This window comes from Chiroxiphia lanceolata, chromosome 10 (genome assembly GCF_009829145.1).
Source record: "Chiroxiphia lanceolata isolate bChiLan1 chromosome 10, bChiLan1.pri, whole genome shotgun sequence".
NCBI lineage: Eukaryota > Metazoa > Chordata > Aves > Passeriformes > Pipridae > Chiroxiphia > Chiroxiphia lanceolata.
Genome location: NC_045646.1, coordinates 975,580 through 988,421, shown reverse-complemented (window position 1 = coordinate 988,421; position 12,842 = coordinate 975,580). Strand labels below are relative to the sequence as shown.

The 12,842-nt window shown below is 47.1% G+C and overlaps 1 protein-coding gene across 12 annotated transcripts in view; it reads left to right on the top strand.

Moving 5' to 3' along the window:
- PLCH1 (phospholipase C eta 1) overlaps positions 1–12,842 on the top strand; it is an 83,035-nt gene that overhangs the window by 53,398 nt on the left and 16,795 nt on the right. For 4 of the 12 annotated variants that reach the window (XM_032698180.1, XM_032698179.1, XM_032698182.1 and 1 more), the window contains 11 exons: positions 83–180; positions 659–838; positions 931–1,038; positions 1,315–1,439; positions 1,875–1,959; positions 2,494–2,640; positions 3,019–3,098; positions 4,400–4,459; positions 4,933–5,293; positions 7,868–9,953; positions 12,513–12,594. In XM_032698180.1, the coding sequence (XP_032554071.1) occupies positions 83–180; positions 659–838; positions 931–1,038; positions 1,315–1,439; positions 1,875–1,959; positions 2,494–2,640; positions 3,019–3,098; positions 4,400–4,459; positions 4,933–5,293; positions 7,868–9,953; positions 12,513–12,528 (3,346 nt within the window). In that variant the 3' untranslated portion in view covers positions 12,529–12,594. Of the gene's footprint in view, positions 1–82; positions 181–658; positions 839–930; positions 1,039–1,314; positions 1,440–1,874; positions 1,960–2,493; positions 2,641–3,018; positions 3,099–4,399; positions 4,460–4,932; positions 5,294–7,538; positions 7,568–7,867; positions 11,047–12,512; positions 12,601–12,842 lie in introns of those variants that run through there. The other 8 variants (XM_032698186.1, XM_032698187.1, XM_032698190.1 and 5 more) reach the window with 8 other exon arrangements.

The following is a 12,842-nucleotide window of genomic DNA, read 5'->3' as shown; positions in this document are numbered from 1 at the left end:
GAGATTGAAGAGAACAGAAAGGGGGATTGAAATATGCCTTAAATACTGAAATCTGCTGTTTTTCTGTACGTGCTCCCCTCAGACTGGCCCGCCGGAGGAAGACGGTGAAGCTGTGCCGGGCTCTGTCTGACCTCGTGGTTTACACCAACTCTGTGGCTGCCCAGGACATCGTGGATGATGGTACAGGGGCTGGCACAGAGCCTGCACAGGCCTTGGTCACCTGGGAGAGGGAAAGGGCTGAGTGCTGCTGTCAGTGGGTCACAAGGACTAGAGCAGAACCAGAACCCAGCTGGGCACTCCTTCCCCAGCAGTGAATCCTTTGCTCATGCTGCCAGCAGTAGATTTCTCTGTAGATTCTCCACAGTGGTCATGTCTGGAGTTCTACAGGAGAAAAGGCCCCAGCAATCAGCTGAAGCTCTTGCTTGGTTTGGCTTTCAAGTGTGAAAACTTGAGGGTAGAACATAAGACCCTCCTGGAAGGGGAGACTGATGCCCTTCAGTTGCACAAGGTGCATGATTTGGGTAACACAGGACAATCTATCCTTGTAACTCTGGAGTAAACCTCACGTTCCCCTGGATTAACACCAGTGTAGTGAGGTCTGTGCTCAGCCCCACGTGGGACTGCTGTGTCACCTGTTTGTTGTCTGACCATGACACAGGGTCCACAGGGAACGTGCTGTCCTTCAGCGAGACCAGAGCCCACCAGGCTGTGCAGCAGAAGGCTGAGCAGTTCATGCTTTACAACCAGAAGCAGCTGAGCAGGGTCTATCCCTCAGCCTACAGGATCGACTCCAGCAACTTCAACCCCGTCCCTTACTGGAACGTTGGGTGCCAGCTGGGTACGTGTGCCAGGAAAACGTTGCTTCCCGTTTCTTGTGCATGTGCTAAGGAATATTACCCTGAGCAATGACACCTGACTTTTCTCCTTCAGTGGCCCTGAACTACCAGTCTGAGGGACGTGTGATGCAGTTAAACGAAGCAAAATTCAGGGTAAATGGCAACTGTGGTTATGTCCTCAAACCTCAGCAGATGTGCAAAGGTAATGTCCTGCTGTATGTTTATTACTGTAACTGTCAGGCCTTTCACAGAGTGTCTTCACAGTGATGTTTGGAAGGCATAAGAAAGGAAAGTAAAACCAAAAATAGAATCTTTCATATTTCCATGCATTCATAGAAGAGAGTTTCAAAATTAATGGCAGCTGCCCCATACTCTGTTTGTTACTTCTGACTGAACTCTGGCTGTGTATGTGCATCTTGGGGTGATACTTATTCTGTGGATCTCTTTCCTTACCCTTCTCATTCTTCCCATCTTTTAGGCACATTCAACCCCTACTCTGCTGATCCACTTCCTGCCAGTCCTAAAAAGCAGCTTATTCTGAAAATCATCAGTGGACAGCAGCTCCCCAAGCCTCCTGACTCGATGTTAGGGGACCGAGGAGAGGTGAGAGACTCTGATCCTGACAGCTCCACAAGAGCTCCTGGAGTGACAGGGCAGCACATGGCCCAAAAACTTTCTCTTTATTTAAATAGACCTGTAAATTTCAGATATTGTCAAGCTTTTGGTCACTAGATGCTACATTTTTCTCCAGTCTGTATTCTACACGTTGCTTAAGAACCAGTTTGTCTTGTATGAAGGGTGACTTTACTGGTCTGCAAATCAGTCATAGATGGCCATAGCTCTGGAGACTACAAACCATCCATCAGCTTGGACTTCATGAAACCATTTCCCATGATAGCACTGCTGGAAAATTCATGTCAATCGAAGGGTTTTGAATTCTCATATGAATTTAAATCAACTCGTTGCATGAATTTGTTAAAAGTTGACCTTCATTTGTATCATTGGCTGATTTTAAAATATTTTGTTTTTAACAAATAGATAATAGATCCCTTTGTTGAGGTGGAAATCATTGGGTTACCTGTTGACTGCTGTAAAGATCAGACCAGGGTGGTGGACGACAATGGTAAGATAATCTAAGTGATTTCTTCTTCTTAGAGTAAAATATAAAGTAATTATAAACGATACAGAGTCTGTCATTACTTTCTAAATGACAAAGCTTCTTATCTGGGGAAGTCAAATGATTATGTTTTAACAAATAAATTCTGCTTTATAGATAGAATTTCTGGTGTGGGGACACAGCCAAACTAGATGTGAAGGGAAGAGCTGTTCACCTCATTGTCTTTCTCCTGGATTGTTCTTAAATCTCCTTTATGCAGAAGTTCAGATATCTATCTATACATCTCAGTTCTGCAGGACAACACCTTGCTGTGGTATCCCTACCAATTGCTCAGGCAGAACCATTTTGTTTTTAAAGCAGTCCAGGAGACAAATCTCACATTTAATGACTGACATGATGGAGATCAAGAGTGCCCAGATCTAGATGAGCAAAGAGTAATTTATGTTGCAGCTTCTTTCCTCTTGCTATTCATCGTGAAAATTGAGGACAGCACTTGCTCTGGTCTGGTTTCCCAAACTTTGTGTGCTGTTTGTTTCACAGGGTTCAATCCTGTGTGGGAGGAAACTCTCACCTTTACCATCCACATGCCCGAAATAGCCTTGGTGCGATTCCTCGTCTGGGACCACGATCCCATCGGGAGGGACTTTGTGGGGCAGAGAACTGTGGCCTTCAGCAGCCTCGTGCCTGGTGAGTCCCACTGCTTCTCCCTGAGCTGGGAATCCAGCTGAGGAACAAACAGCTTGGACCTAAAGATGGGGTTACCAGCCTGAGGTGATATATGCTCATATCTCTGTGACTTCTTGGACAACTCTCCTGTTATCTTAGGGTGGGTTATTCACCAACACTTGAAGGAGTTTGGTCATCTGTGCTTTTGGAAATTATAACTTTGATGCAATTCGTACTGGGGTTTTGGAGAAGCCTGTGAGAACATAAGGAGTTTACTGAAAGTGGCTTACAGTACATACATCCCTTCTACAGACAGTCATTGCCAGGTGTGCACAGAATGCAAACTGCTGGTTCTTTAAGGTTATTTGTGTGCAAACATTTCTGTTTCTGTTTTACCAGGCTATCGCCACGTGTATTTAGAAGGACTGACAGAAGCATCCATATTTGTTCATATAATCATTAATGAGACCTATGGAAAGGTGGGTATAGCTGGAAATGTACATCTTCCCTCTGACAGAAGTGGTTTTAAATACAGATCCTCACGGGATCTGTGTTGGAGGGCTCAGGAGGCAGAAGGATGAGGCTCAGAGTGGTGGGGAATCCTTGCAGGAGATCAGCAGGGAACGCACAACATACTATTGCTCTACTCTTAGTGCTCACATACTTTGACATTCTTGCTGTCAGCACCTACTAATTATGTCTGCATACAGGAAGCACATTTCTTCAGCGTGTTGAACTGATTTTGTTTTAGAAGTAAATCTTGAGAACTGTAATTGCACCAGAACATGGTCTTTGACAAGCTATTTTTAGCAGCCAATTTAATTAATTTAAATTAACCTAATTTAATTTTAGGTTTCAGTACATACATTCTGCTTTTCTGCTAATTTTGAACCATTTAAAAAATGAAAGTAAAAGCACAGTGCTTTTTGCCTGCATTTTGCTTCCAGCGCCTTTCTGAGCTGTTTACAGGCAGTCATTGGAGATAAACAGCACAAAGGAACTATGGCTGTGTTCAGCAGGGTGCTGAAGTAAAATAGCACTTTTCCAGTGATTTGGGAAAAAAAGCACAACCAAAAGCTTGACCTTTATGAAGGGTGTATGTTGCAGAGATTGGCCCTCAGTCTTTGTTCCTTCTGAGAGAGGATGCAAAGAATGTCATGACAAACATGTTGTGCAGCACCCAAGGAAAGCTCAGAGGAACAGAGATTAAAAAAAAATACCATAGAGAAAGACCCAGGGCTGAGATTTGGTGTATTCCAGATCCTCACTGAAATCCATACCTTTATCCTCCCTGATCCCATTAGACCAGTGAACAGGATCACAGCTTGGATACATCTGCAGTGTATATCCAGATGTGTGCACATCTGGGGGCATCTGTGAAACCACATCCAGCTCTGGTGATGGTTTGCAGGAGTGTTTGGCTGCTGCTCTTGGCTGATGTGCTCTTCAAAGAAGAAATACGTTCAGTAAAACCAGTAGAGAGCAGCTGCAGAGGGAAGGCAAGAGAAGGAGGGGGAGACCCACTGGGATTTGATCTCTATCACTTAGTCTGCTCATCTAATGTTTGCCTGGGTGATGGGCAATGATATTATTGTTTCTGGTAGGCTGAATGCATGTTTGCATCCATGTGAGTGAGGAGATCTGGCCAAGTTTCTGGGAGACACTTATGTTAGACTAATAAATAGTTTTTTAAATGCTTTGCTGTGTATTAACCTTATTTGCTTGTGTAGCAGTCTTGAGAACATGAGCCAAATGGAATTGCATTTTTTTTGCCTTTCAGTGGAGCCCTTTAATCCTCAACCCCAGTTACACAATATTGCACTTTCTAGGAGCCACCAAGGTAGAGCTCACGAGCATGTCCTTTGCACTTTGGGCACAGCTTTTCAGTGCTTCCCAGTCGCATGATCTGCAGCTGCCAAACTTGCATCATTCTCCATCCAGGCTCTGAGACATCTGGGTATTGCTTTGGTGAAGGCCATGCCTAAAAAACTCCCCGTTAGTGTGCAGCCTGTCACTGCAGACACTTCTCACAGCCTTGTCAGCCCCGATCAGGGGGCTTGGAGCAAACCTCTGCTCTAACTGTGGCAGGCTGCCATCCTAATGAGGAGAAACGCAGACATGCATGAATCCGTGGAGACCTGAGCTGAGAGCTCCTCGCTCAGAGTGGTTGTGAGTGGCTTGGTGTGGATTTTTGCTTTGCTGAGTTCTGATCTTTGTCTCCATCGTTCACAAACGCTCTGGAAGCAGCTCTTTCCCTTGTACTCGTTCTGTGTCTGAGCTCAGCCCAAACCGTGGCTCTCCTTGTCCTTTCAGAGCAAGCAGCTGATAGGGCTGCGGGGGCTGTTCAACAAGAACCCCAAGCAGGGCTGTGCCGAGGCCGGCGGGAACTACGTGCGCAAGAGATCCCTGGGCGAGCGGCTGCTGCGGCGCACGGCCAGCGCGCCCGCCAAGGGCAGGAAGAAGAGCAAGATGGGCTTCCTGGAGGCTGCTGAGATGAAGGACAGTGCATCTGAACCCACAGACCTGAAGGACAAGGAAGGGGTCGTTCGACGCCCGAAGCGGAGTCTGCAGGCGCGTCCTGCTTCCATGCCCGTGGACAAGTTCCTCCTGGTGGGACTGCCCTGCCCGGCTGAGGACGCTGCCCAGGATGCCACGGGGAAGGAAAACACCTCTGGTAAGATGCTTCCAAAAGTACTTCTGATATAGTTGAAATAGCCTGTTGAAAGGATTAGCCTCTGTGCGAGTAGTTTTTTTCAGCTCAAACCAGAGTTACTGCACAGAGTTACGTGGGCTGAATTTGGTAGGATTTTATCAGCTCCTTAAATAAGTGGCACCCTGGAAAGCTGTCTGCTCTGCAAACTGGGCAAATGAATTACAATAATTCCTGGAAGTGCTCTTTTAAGGACACTTGCCAAATTTCTTTGTAATTTAAGAACCAACCTTCCATTGCACTTCAGCAGTTCCTGGTTTCCTGCTCTCCATTTACTTGTGGAGACAGAGCTGCTGGCAGGGGGGGTTCCTCTCCCTGTTTTTCAGGAGGAAGAGCTGCATGCAACATGTTTTTAGTGACACTGTGCCTAAAGACTTTTAAACAGATGTAAAAGGGGTAAAAGTAGGTCAAACTTTGTATCCAACAGGCTTGATATTTGGCTCTTACCCTAGGTCACTGACTGATCAGTTTATATGGCAAGCATGTGTTAGGATAAAATCTGGGTCTTATGTAATTAATACACAGTACAATTTCACTCTTGAAATAGCTGTAAAACACACAGTTTTCTCAGTGTGTTCAGCAGTAATAGTCTGGTTTGAAATCCAGGACAGACCCTGGTTTTGAAATCCAGTTATTCCCATGACTGCAGCAAAGTTAGTGTGTTGAACCTGCCTAATGTTTGATTTGCTGGAAAACTTAAACAGTCTAGGGAGCTTTGAGTACAATGGCTGTGATTCATTAGACCTGCTGTCTCCACCCTGAGCTAGTCCCTCATCTGGGGTGTCAGTACTGCTTTTTGGGGCTGGTTTTGGTTTATTTGGGAAGAGCGGGTACACTTCCAGAGGCTGTCTCCAGATCCTCAGATTGGGGCTGGCCCCAGCAGCCCAGATTTGAGGGATAGTCCTGAGGGATAGGTGGAGCAGCACCACCATCTCTCTGCCCTGGTGAGAGGCAGAGAGCACCCTGAGAGCCTCTCTTGGCCAGGGGGTGACAGAAATGCTGCTCTGCTCCAAATAATTTCAGCTGCAGAGCAGCCACTTCCAGCAACTGCAGGACCCACTGCAATATAACTGCCTGGCACTGACAGGACATGGTGATCAGCCACCTTTGTGCTGCTGGCCCCACGTTAGTAACTTTGAAGGAGCAGCTAATCTGCACAGCACTTGTGAAAGAAGCTCCTGAGGAGGAACAGTGAGCAAAGTCAACCCAGGGCTTTCTCTACCACCATGAGAAGAAACTGTAGGCAGGAAAAAGGATGTTCTAGTACAGGCAGATAACTCTGAAATGCTGTGGTTTAAATTGAAAGATCCTCTAGATAAGCCTGTGAAGATGATACAGCTCAGCCATTCCTTGCAACAGATGCAATAATTTCTTAGGTATCTCTTCTTAAAGGTGCTCCAGACAAAGACACAAGAAACACTAGAAACCTGTCACAGGGGATGAATCCTGCCCCTTCTGACTGTGAGAGAGATGGATCCTGTCCTTTAGAGTCTCCAGAAGGCTTGCTCCTTAACCCTGTTGAAGAGGCTGTCTCACAGAGATCTGTCCTGCTAAAATGCTGTGGCTGAGCATATCCCTACTGCTCCACTGAAATTGTGCCAAGAGGACAGTGTGCTATCCATTTTCTCCTACATTCTTTGTAGAAAAAGTAAATCTACAAATCAAAGAAATGTGCATCTCTTCCATCCTAGTCTGGGAGCACTGGAAAGCTTGGGAAGTTTTCAGATTTTGGAGATGGGCATTTAGTGCCATGTTCACTAGAAGCAGTTCCTACTCCATCAAGGGGGCTCAGTCACTGTCAGTGGATGATTCTCCCCTTGCTGCTTCCAAGGGTACCTGATGTCTAGCAAACATTAAACCCAGCATATATTAAACCAAGCTTACTCCTATAGTCCCTGCTTGATTAAATCTCCAAAGCAGTGAGTCATGGAGCTCAGATTTGGCACATAAAGACGAGTAAGAGGATTTGGTGGAGAAAACATCTAATGTGTGTTTTTTAAGGAATTCAACCCCTTGCTCTTGTGAATGCAGCATGCTGGTGGAATATCAAAACGAAATCCTTAAACTGTAATACTTTGCAATAACCACATGCTTGGAGTCCATCTACCTGATGCTTTTTACTCAGCTTGAAGCATGCATCTTGTTTCCAAGTGTTGTGTGTTTTAACAGAGCTGTTTTGTTCTGTCTTTATTGCCACGCTTCTTTGTAGTACAAATCTGACTAGGAACACAGCTGAAGGTAATGCCACGTGCAAGCCATGCTATGGTACCTCATTAACATTACTTACAACGAATATTACATCACCTGCCTGATGTAATAGACATTCCAGGAAGTTTCAATGAAGTGCCTGCAGTTGTATTTTTCCATTTGTTCATATCACTCAGATAATTTGTACTAAACCTGCACAACTCCATTATTAAGTTCTGTCACAACTGTACCTAATTTTGCGTACTCCATTTGTCTGTCTGAGGACAAAAGAGTTGTTGATAGACAGAACAGAGTCTTGTATGCAACTAATATGTTTCTTCTTTAATTTAGCCAACAGTGATGACAATACAAATGAGAAGGAAACAAACTTGAAAGAATCTATTTTTCCATGTTTGGAGCAAACAGCAAATACTTCAAATGTGGGATCTCGATTCAAGAAGGAGAATGGCCAGAAGGATTCTACAGCTGACTCTTTGCTACCACCTCCTCAGGAGCAACCTGAACACTTAGTTTTTGCAAGTGGTGTAACTGAAACAAATCACCTCTTGGACTGTTGGGAAAATAATCTTTCTGGTGAAACTGTCCCACTAATGCAGGACTCTGACTCTGAGCTTTGCACAGGAAAACCACAAGACAAAAACTGTGTGGACAATAAAGAGGAAGATGACACAAAGGAATCTGATGAGGGGAAAGTCACTCTGGTGGGGGCTTCTCTTTCTCAAAAAGCAGATACGGAGAATCACAAATCCAACCTCAAGAAAAGCACTGCAGCACCTCTTTCTTTGACTGACATTCCTTCTCCCCCTGGCTCTGACAGCCCTGACTTGCACTCCACGCTGGCCCTGCAGGACAGTGACATTTCTCGCCTCATAGATGAGGTTTCTCTGGCTACTGAGAGCGAGCTGGACAGCGCTGTGTCTGCTCTCATCGGGCAGGTGGATGTCACAGGGGACCAAACACACCTCACCGCCGTCTCGAGCCATGGCAGCAGCAGCCAGACCTTCAGTGTGGTGGCTGCACACCCACAGGGCTTTACTGGGGATCTGAGCAGCCCCTGTAAGCACAGCTTCCCTCCCACAAAATCCACCAAGTCCCCTTTATTCTCCACTCCAGATACAACCACGTTCTCCAGCCCAGAGGCCGCAGAGTATTCCATGTACACGACTATCCAGGGGGCAACTCCAGCTTCTGAATGTAAGACCCACAGGCAATTAGTTTCCAAAAAAAATTTAAATAGTCTAGAAAGTAACTTGCCCGGCTCTCTGTGTTCTTCACCTCTTTCTTTGCTAAATGCAAATCCCAAAAGAAATTGTGGAACAAAATCTGGACCGAGCTGGGAAGGCCCTGAGTCTGCCAGTTCTTTTGCTTCCAATAACCTCATCTTCGAGGAGGCACTGTTTGACCCTGTCCCTGGTGAGAACTCGGACAGCAGCAGCCTTGTGGAAGTCGATGGGGACTCCCAGGATCTCCTGGTAACTGCCTGCGAGTACAAAAGGGAGGACATGAGCCAGCTGGCTTCTCCTTTGAGACTGAGGCAGAAGCAGGACACTGGGCACTGTGGTGAGAGGACCTCTGGGACCAGCACAACTGCTGGGCTCTGTGCTGCTGCCCACGCCTGCTCGGGCACCTTCAGGACTGGAGGGAGCCAGCTCCCTTTTCCCACGTGTGCAAATGCCGGGGGTTTGTGTGCCCATCACTCCCATGAGCAGCCCAATGTAACGTGTGAGGGGTCCCAGCTCAGGGCAGCCCCCGCGCTGCTCCCGAGCGCTCTGCCTTTCCCCCCTCACCCGGCCATCCAGCAGAGCAGCCCCTGCAAGTCCAAGAGTCTGGGAGACCTGACATCGGAGGACATCTCCTGCAACTTCGAGAGTAAGTACCAGTACATCAGCAGGAGCTTCATCTCCTCGGGCATGCGGGACAAGAAGCTGGCTGCCATGAGGGGCCTGCGGCCGCGCTCGGCCGACGCCCTGACGGAGCAGCTGCGCAAGCTGCTGTGCCCCGAGCAGGAGGAGCCCCGGCACTGCCCCGGGCAGCCAGAGCACGACTGCCCCCGGGCCCTGGTCAGGAAACTGTCCTCGCGGAGCCAGAGCCGCGTGCGGAACATCGCCAGCCGTGCCCGGGAGAGGCAGGAGGCCGGCAGGCACAAACCCCCGGGCACGGGCGCCGTGGCCGGGGTGGTGCTGAGGAACAGGCCCTCGGCGTCCCCACACGTGGCCAACAGGCACTCCACGGGCTCCTACATCGCCAGGTACCTCGGCAGCTTCCCCGGGGAGCCCGTGGAGGGTCGGGGCGTCCCCGAGGGCTCCTGCTCGGCCCTGCACCTCGGCTGCACAGACCGGTTCTACCAGCACGACTCCGTCCTGCAGCTGGAGCCCAGCCCCGAGGACCAGCCCGAGATCTACTTCCTGCTCAGGCTGTAGGTTGGAGCCGTGTACATCCCCAGAGTTTACAAACTGCTTCACTGAAATGAAGGATTTGTAGCGAGAAACGCTGTTTGGAGGGTTTAAATTATTTAGAGATGCAATTTCATGCTGGTGATTCGGCCGCGGTTTAATGTGCCCCTTCCTGTCGGAGCTGATGTAGATAGAACCACGCTCCATCCTGAGGGATGCGCTGCTTTGATCCCTGAGCGATGAGGTCTGGGGGCTGTGCATGCAGGGAGTGTTTGTAGCATTCTGTGTCTGTGATGCTGACACCTGACGCTGCAGCGAGTGCAATGGCATTGTGTCCCTCCTGTCCTGTCCCCCTGGCTGGAAAACACTTCTGGTGATCCCTTTTGGCCTTTTGTGCAGATCCTACAGAGCACTGTGGTGTCAGGAGCATGGTGGTGTCAGGAATGGGGCATGGCCTTGGGCTGGGTGCTGGGCTGGGGCTCGGCCCTTCATCTGCATCCCTCCTTCCTGCCTGCTGTTGTTGACTGTACATGTTTTCATGTATGGACTGTGATTGCACAGCAAATGATTTGTAGAACTAGGGTTTGTCCAAATCTGTGAGTCCTGTGGAGATTTGTCTTCTGCCTGCTCTGTGGAGTATGACAACAGTTGTCTTCCTCTTTGCTCACCGTGTTGAATGCTGGTTTTGGGACAGAGTGGAATGTGGGAGTAATTCTGCATTTATGAATGAAAACACTTAATTTCTGCATATTTTATGTATTTTTGCTGTTGGATGTGTGTGTAGCTTTGGTGCAGTAGCCGATCCATTTCCTGTATATTTGTAATTTTATTGCTAAATTGTCGATGGTCAGGGGCAATGTTTGAAGCTGATGTGGGAGAGGGACTGTTTCGACTGCTCACCTTTTTCTGTGAGGGCTGAAAATGAATTAGGTGAAGGAATCTCAGACACCTGAAGCTTCCCTGTAGGGAACAACATAGCTTTATTTTGGTTTTAAGATATTCTTTGCCTTTGCTGTAAGTTTTTCTGATATGTAAAAGATGTACCTTTTACCTCTTTCTTTTGTAATGCAGAGTATTATTATTCTTGAAAACGTCATTAAAATAGATTTTTAAGCACTTGTTTATATGTCTTCTGAAGCTGTAGCAAGAAGATTTATCCTTTAACTAGCAGTAGTTACTGACTGCAGACATCTGTCTGGGCAGGAACTTGCAGTAGGATTTCAGAAAGGGAAGAATTCAGTTATTTCACATGATGGTTCTTAGCTGGAGATTGGCAGCTGAGCTCTCACCTCCTTTCTGCATCAGAAGCCACATTTGAGCAGGTCTGACTGTTCCATTCAGGGTCTCACACAGGCTGTTTTATCACCTGGGAGAGAGCAGTGGATCTTCTTAAATAACAAGCATTTTTCCATGGAGGAACAGAAACAGATACTTGATGAAGCCCTTAAGCTTTGACCCTGCATTTCTACCTCGGTACCTGTGGTGCAGTTTGGAAGATGTGACTGAAGCCTTGGAGAAGCGCCTTGTAAATAAGCAAAGGATAAGATTTCCATCACAGGAGATGAAAAAACTTGAAGGTTGTTACTAGTTTTAATTGGAATTAATTTAGAAATGTTGTATGGTGCTTGCAGGAGGTCAGAATAGATTAGTGTGGTGGTGTTTTATCACTTAATCTCTTACAGTGTCCCCTTAATTCCGGAAGTTACTCCAGATGGGGACAGTTCTTGGTGTGACAGTGGAATTTGGCTGATGAAACAGGGCAGGTTTCTGTAGTGCAGCCTCAAGCCAAAGGCAGGTCAGGCTCAATGGTTTTTCCTGCCTCACTGGACTTAGTTGGTTTTTTTTTTATCCCTGTCTCACTGAAATTCAGACTCCATTGGGTTTGCACATGGTTGTTTTGGTGGTGTAGCACTGGGATGTGCCAAGACCCTCTCCCCTGTCAGTACTGGGAGCTCTGAGCCTGGAGGAACTCGAGTCAGAGGATTCAGGGTGTTCAAAGGTCTTGTGGTGACCCCTCACAGGTGAGAAAGCAGAAGGTGCTGGTGTCAGCTGCCACTGATCTCCTGAGGGCACTCTGGGGGCCTGGACATGGAGAACTGGTGAGGAAGACACTTTTTGTATCTGCAAAGGTGGTGATATAACAGAAGTTTTCAGTCTGCAGAACTTGAATTTCAGTATGTGTTTAGTAATGAATTTGGGCCTTAAATATGTGTCTTAACACATGAGGAATGCAGGAGATCACAGGTGTGGTGGACAGGAGCACAAAAATCCCTGTCTGATCAGCCCTCTGCACAGGGCAGCTGGGGGAGGAGGGGAGCATTCTGAAGACTGGAAGCAAACGTGGTGTGTGGAATGTTTGAACTGGAGAGGGGTCCAAGCCCAAGTCAGAGACATTGTCTCTTGCTTCTCTATCCACAGTTAAAAAAGAACAAAGATTAGCTGTAAACAACAAGTACGAAAAACTCAATGGTATTATTTTGTACCTATAATAGATAGGGATTAAGTTTAGTATTTTCTATTAAAGCAAGTGCCCCGGGTGTCTACAAGATAATCATCTGACCATCTCCCTCTTAATTTGCTAGAAATGGAGAGCACTGACCCTCTGAAAGGAAGAACCTGAGACCCAGAGGAGCTGAGTCCTTACTGCCCTGGCAGAATAGGCAGGTGAAGGTTCATGGGGCTGTTCCTGTCCCTGCTGTTAAAGATATGCTTCAGGTCTTCACACAGTTAGGAACTGGTCAGGCAAAGATGCTTGAAACCTCAAAATTTCAGTTTCTTTTCCAGATGAGAGTCTGTATAAACAATAATTAATCCTTTGCTCAAAACTCTGTGTTGCTCTGAATCTGGAACTTACAAGTAGTAGGAATGTGGGGCAAGGACAAAAGATGGAACAGAAAGTTAAAGACACCATT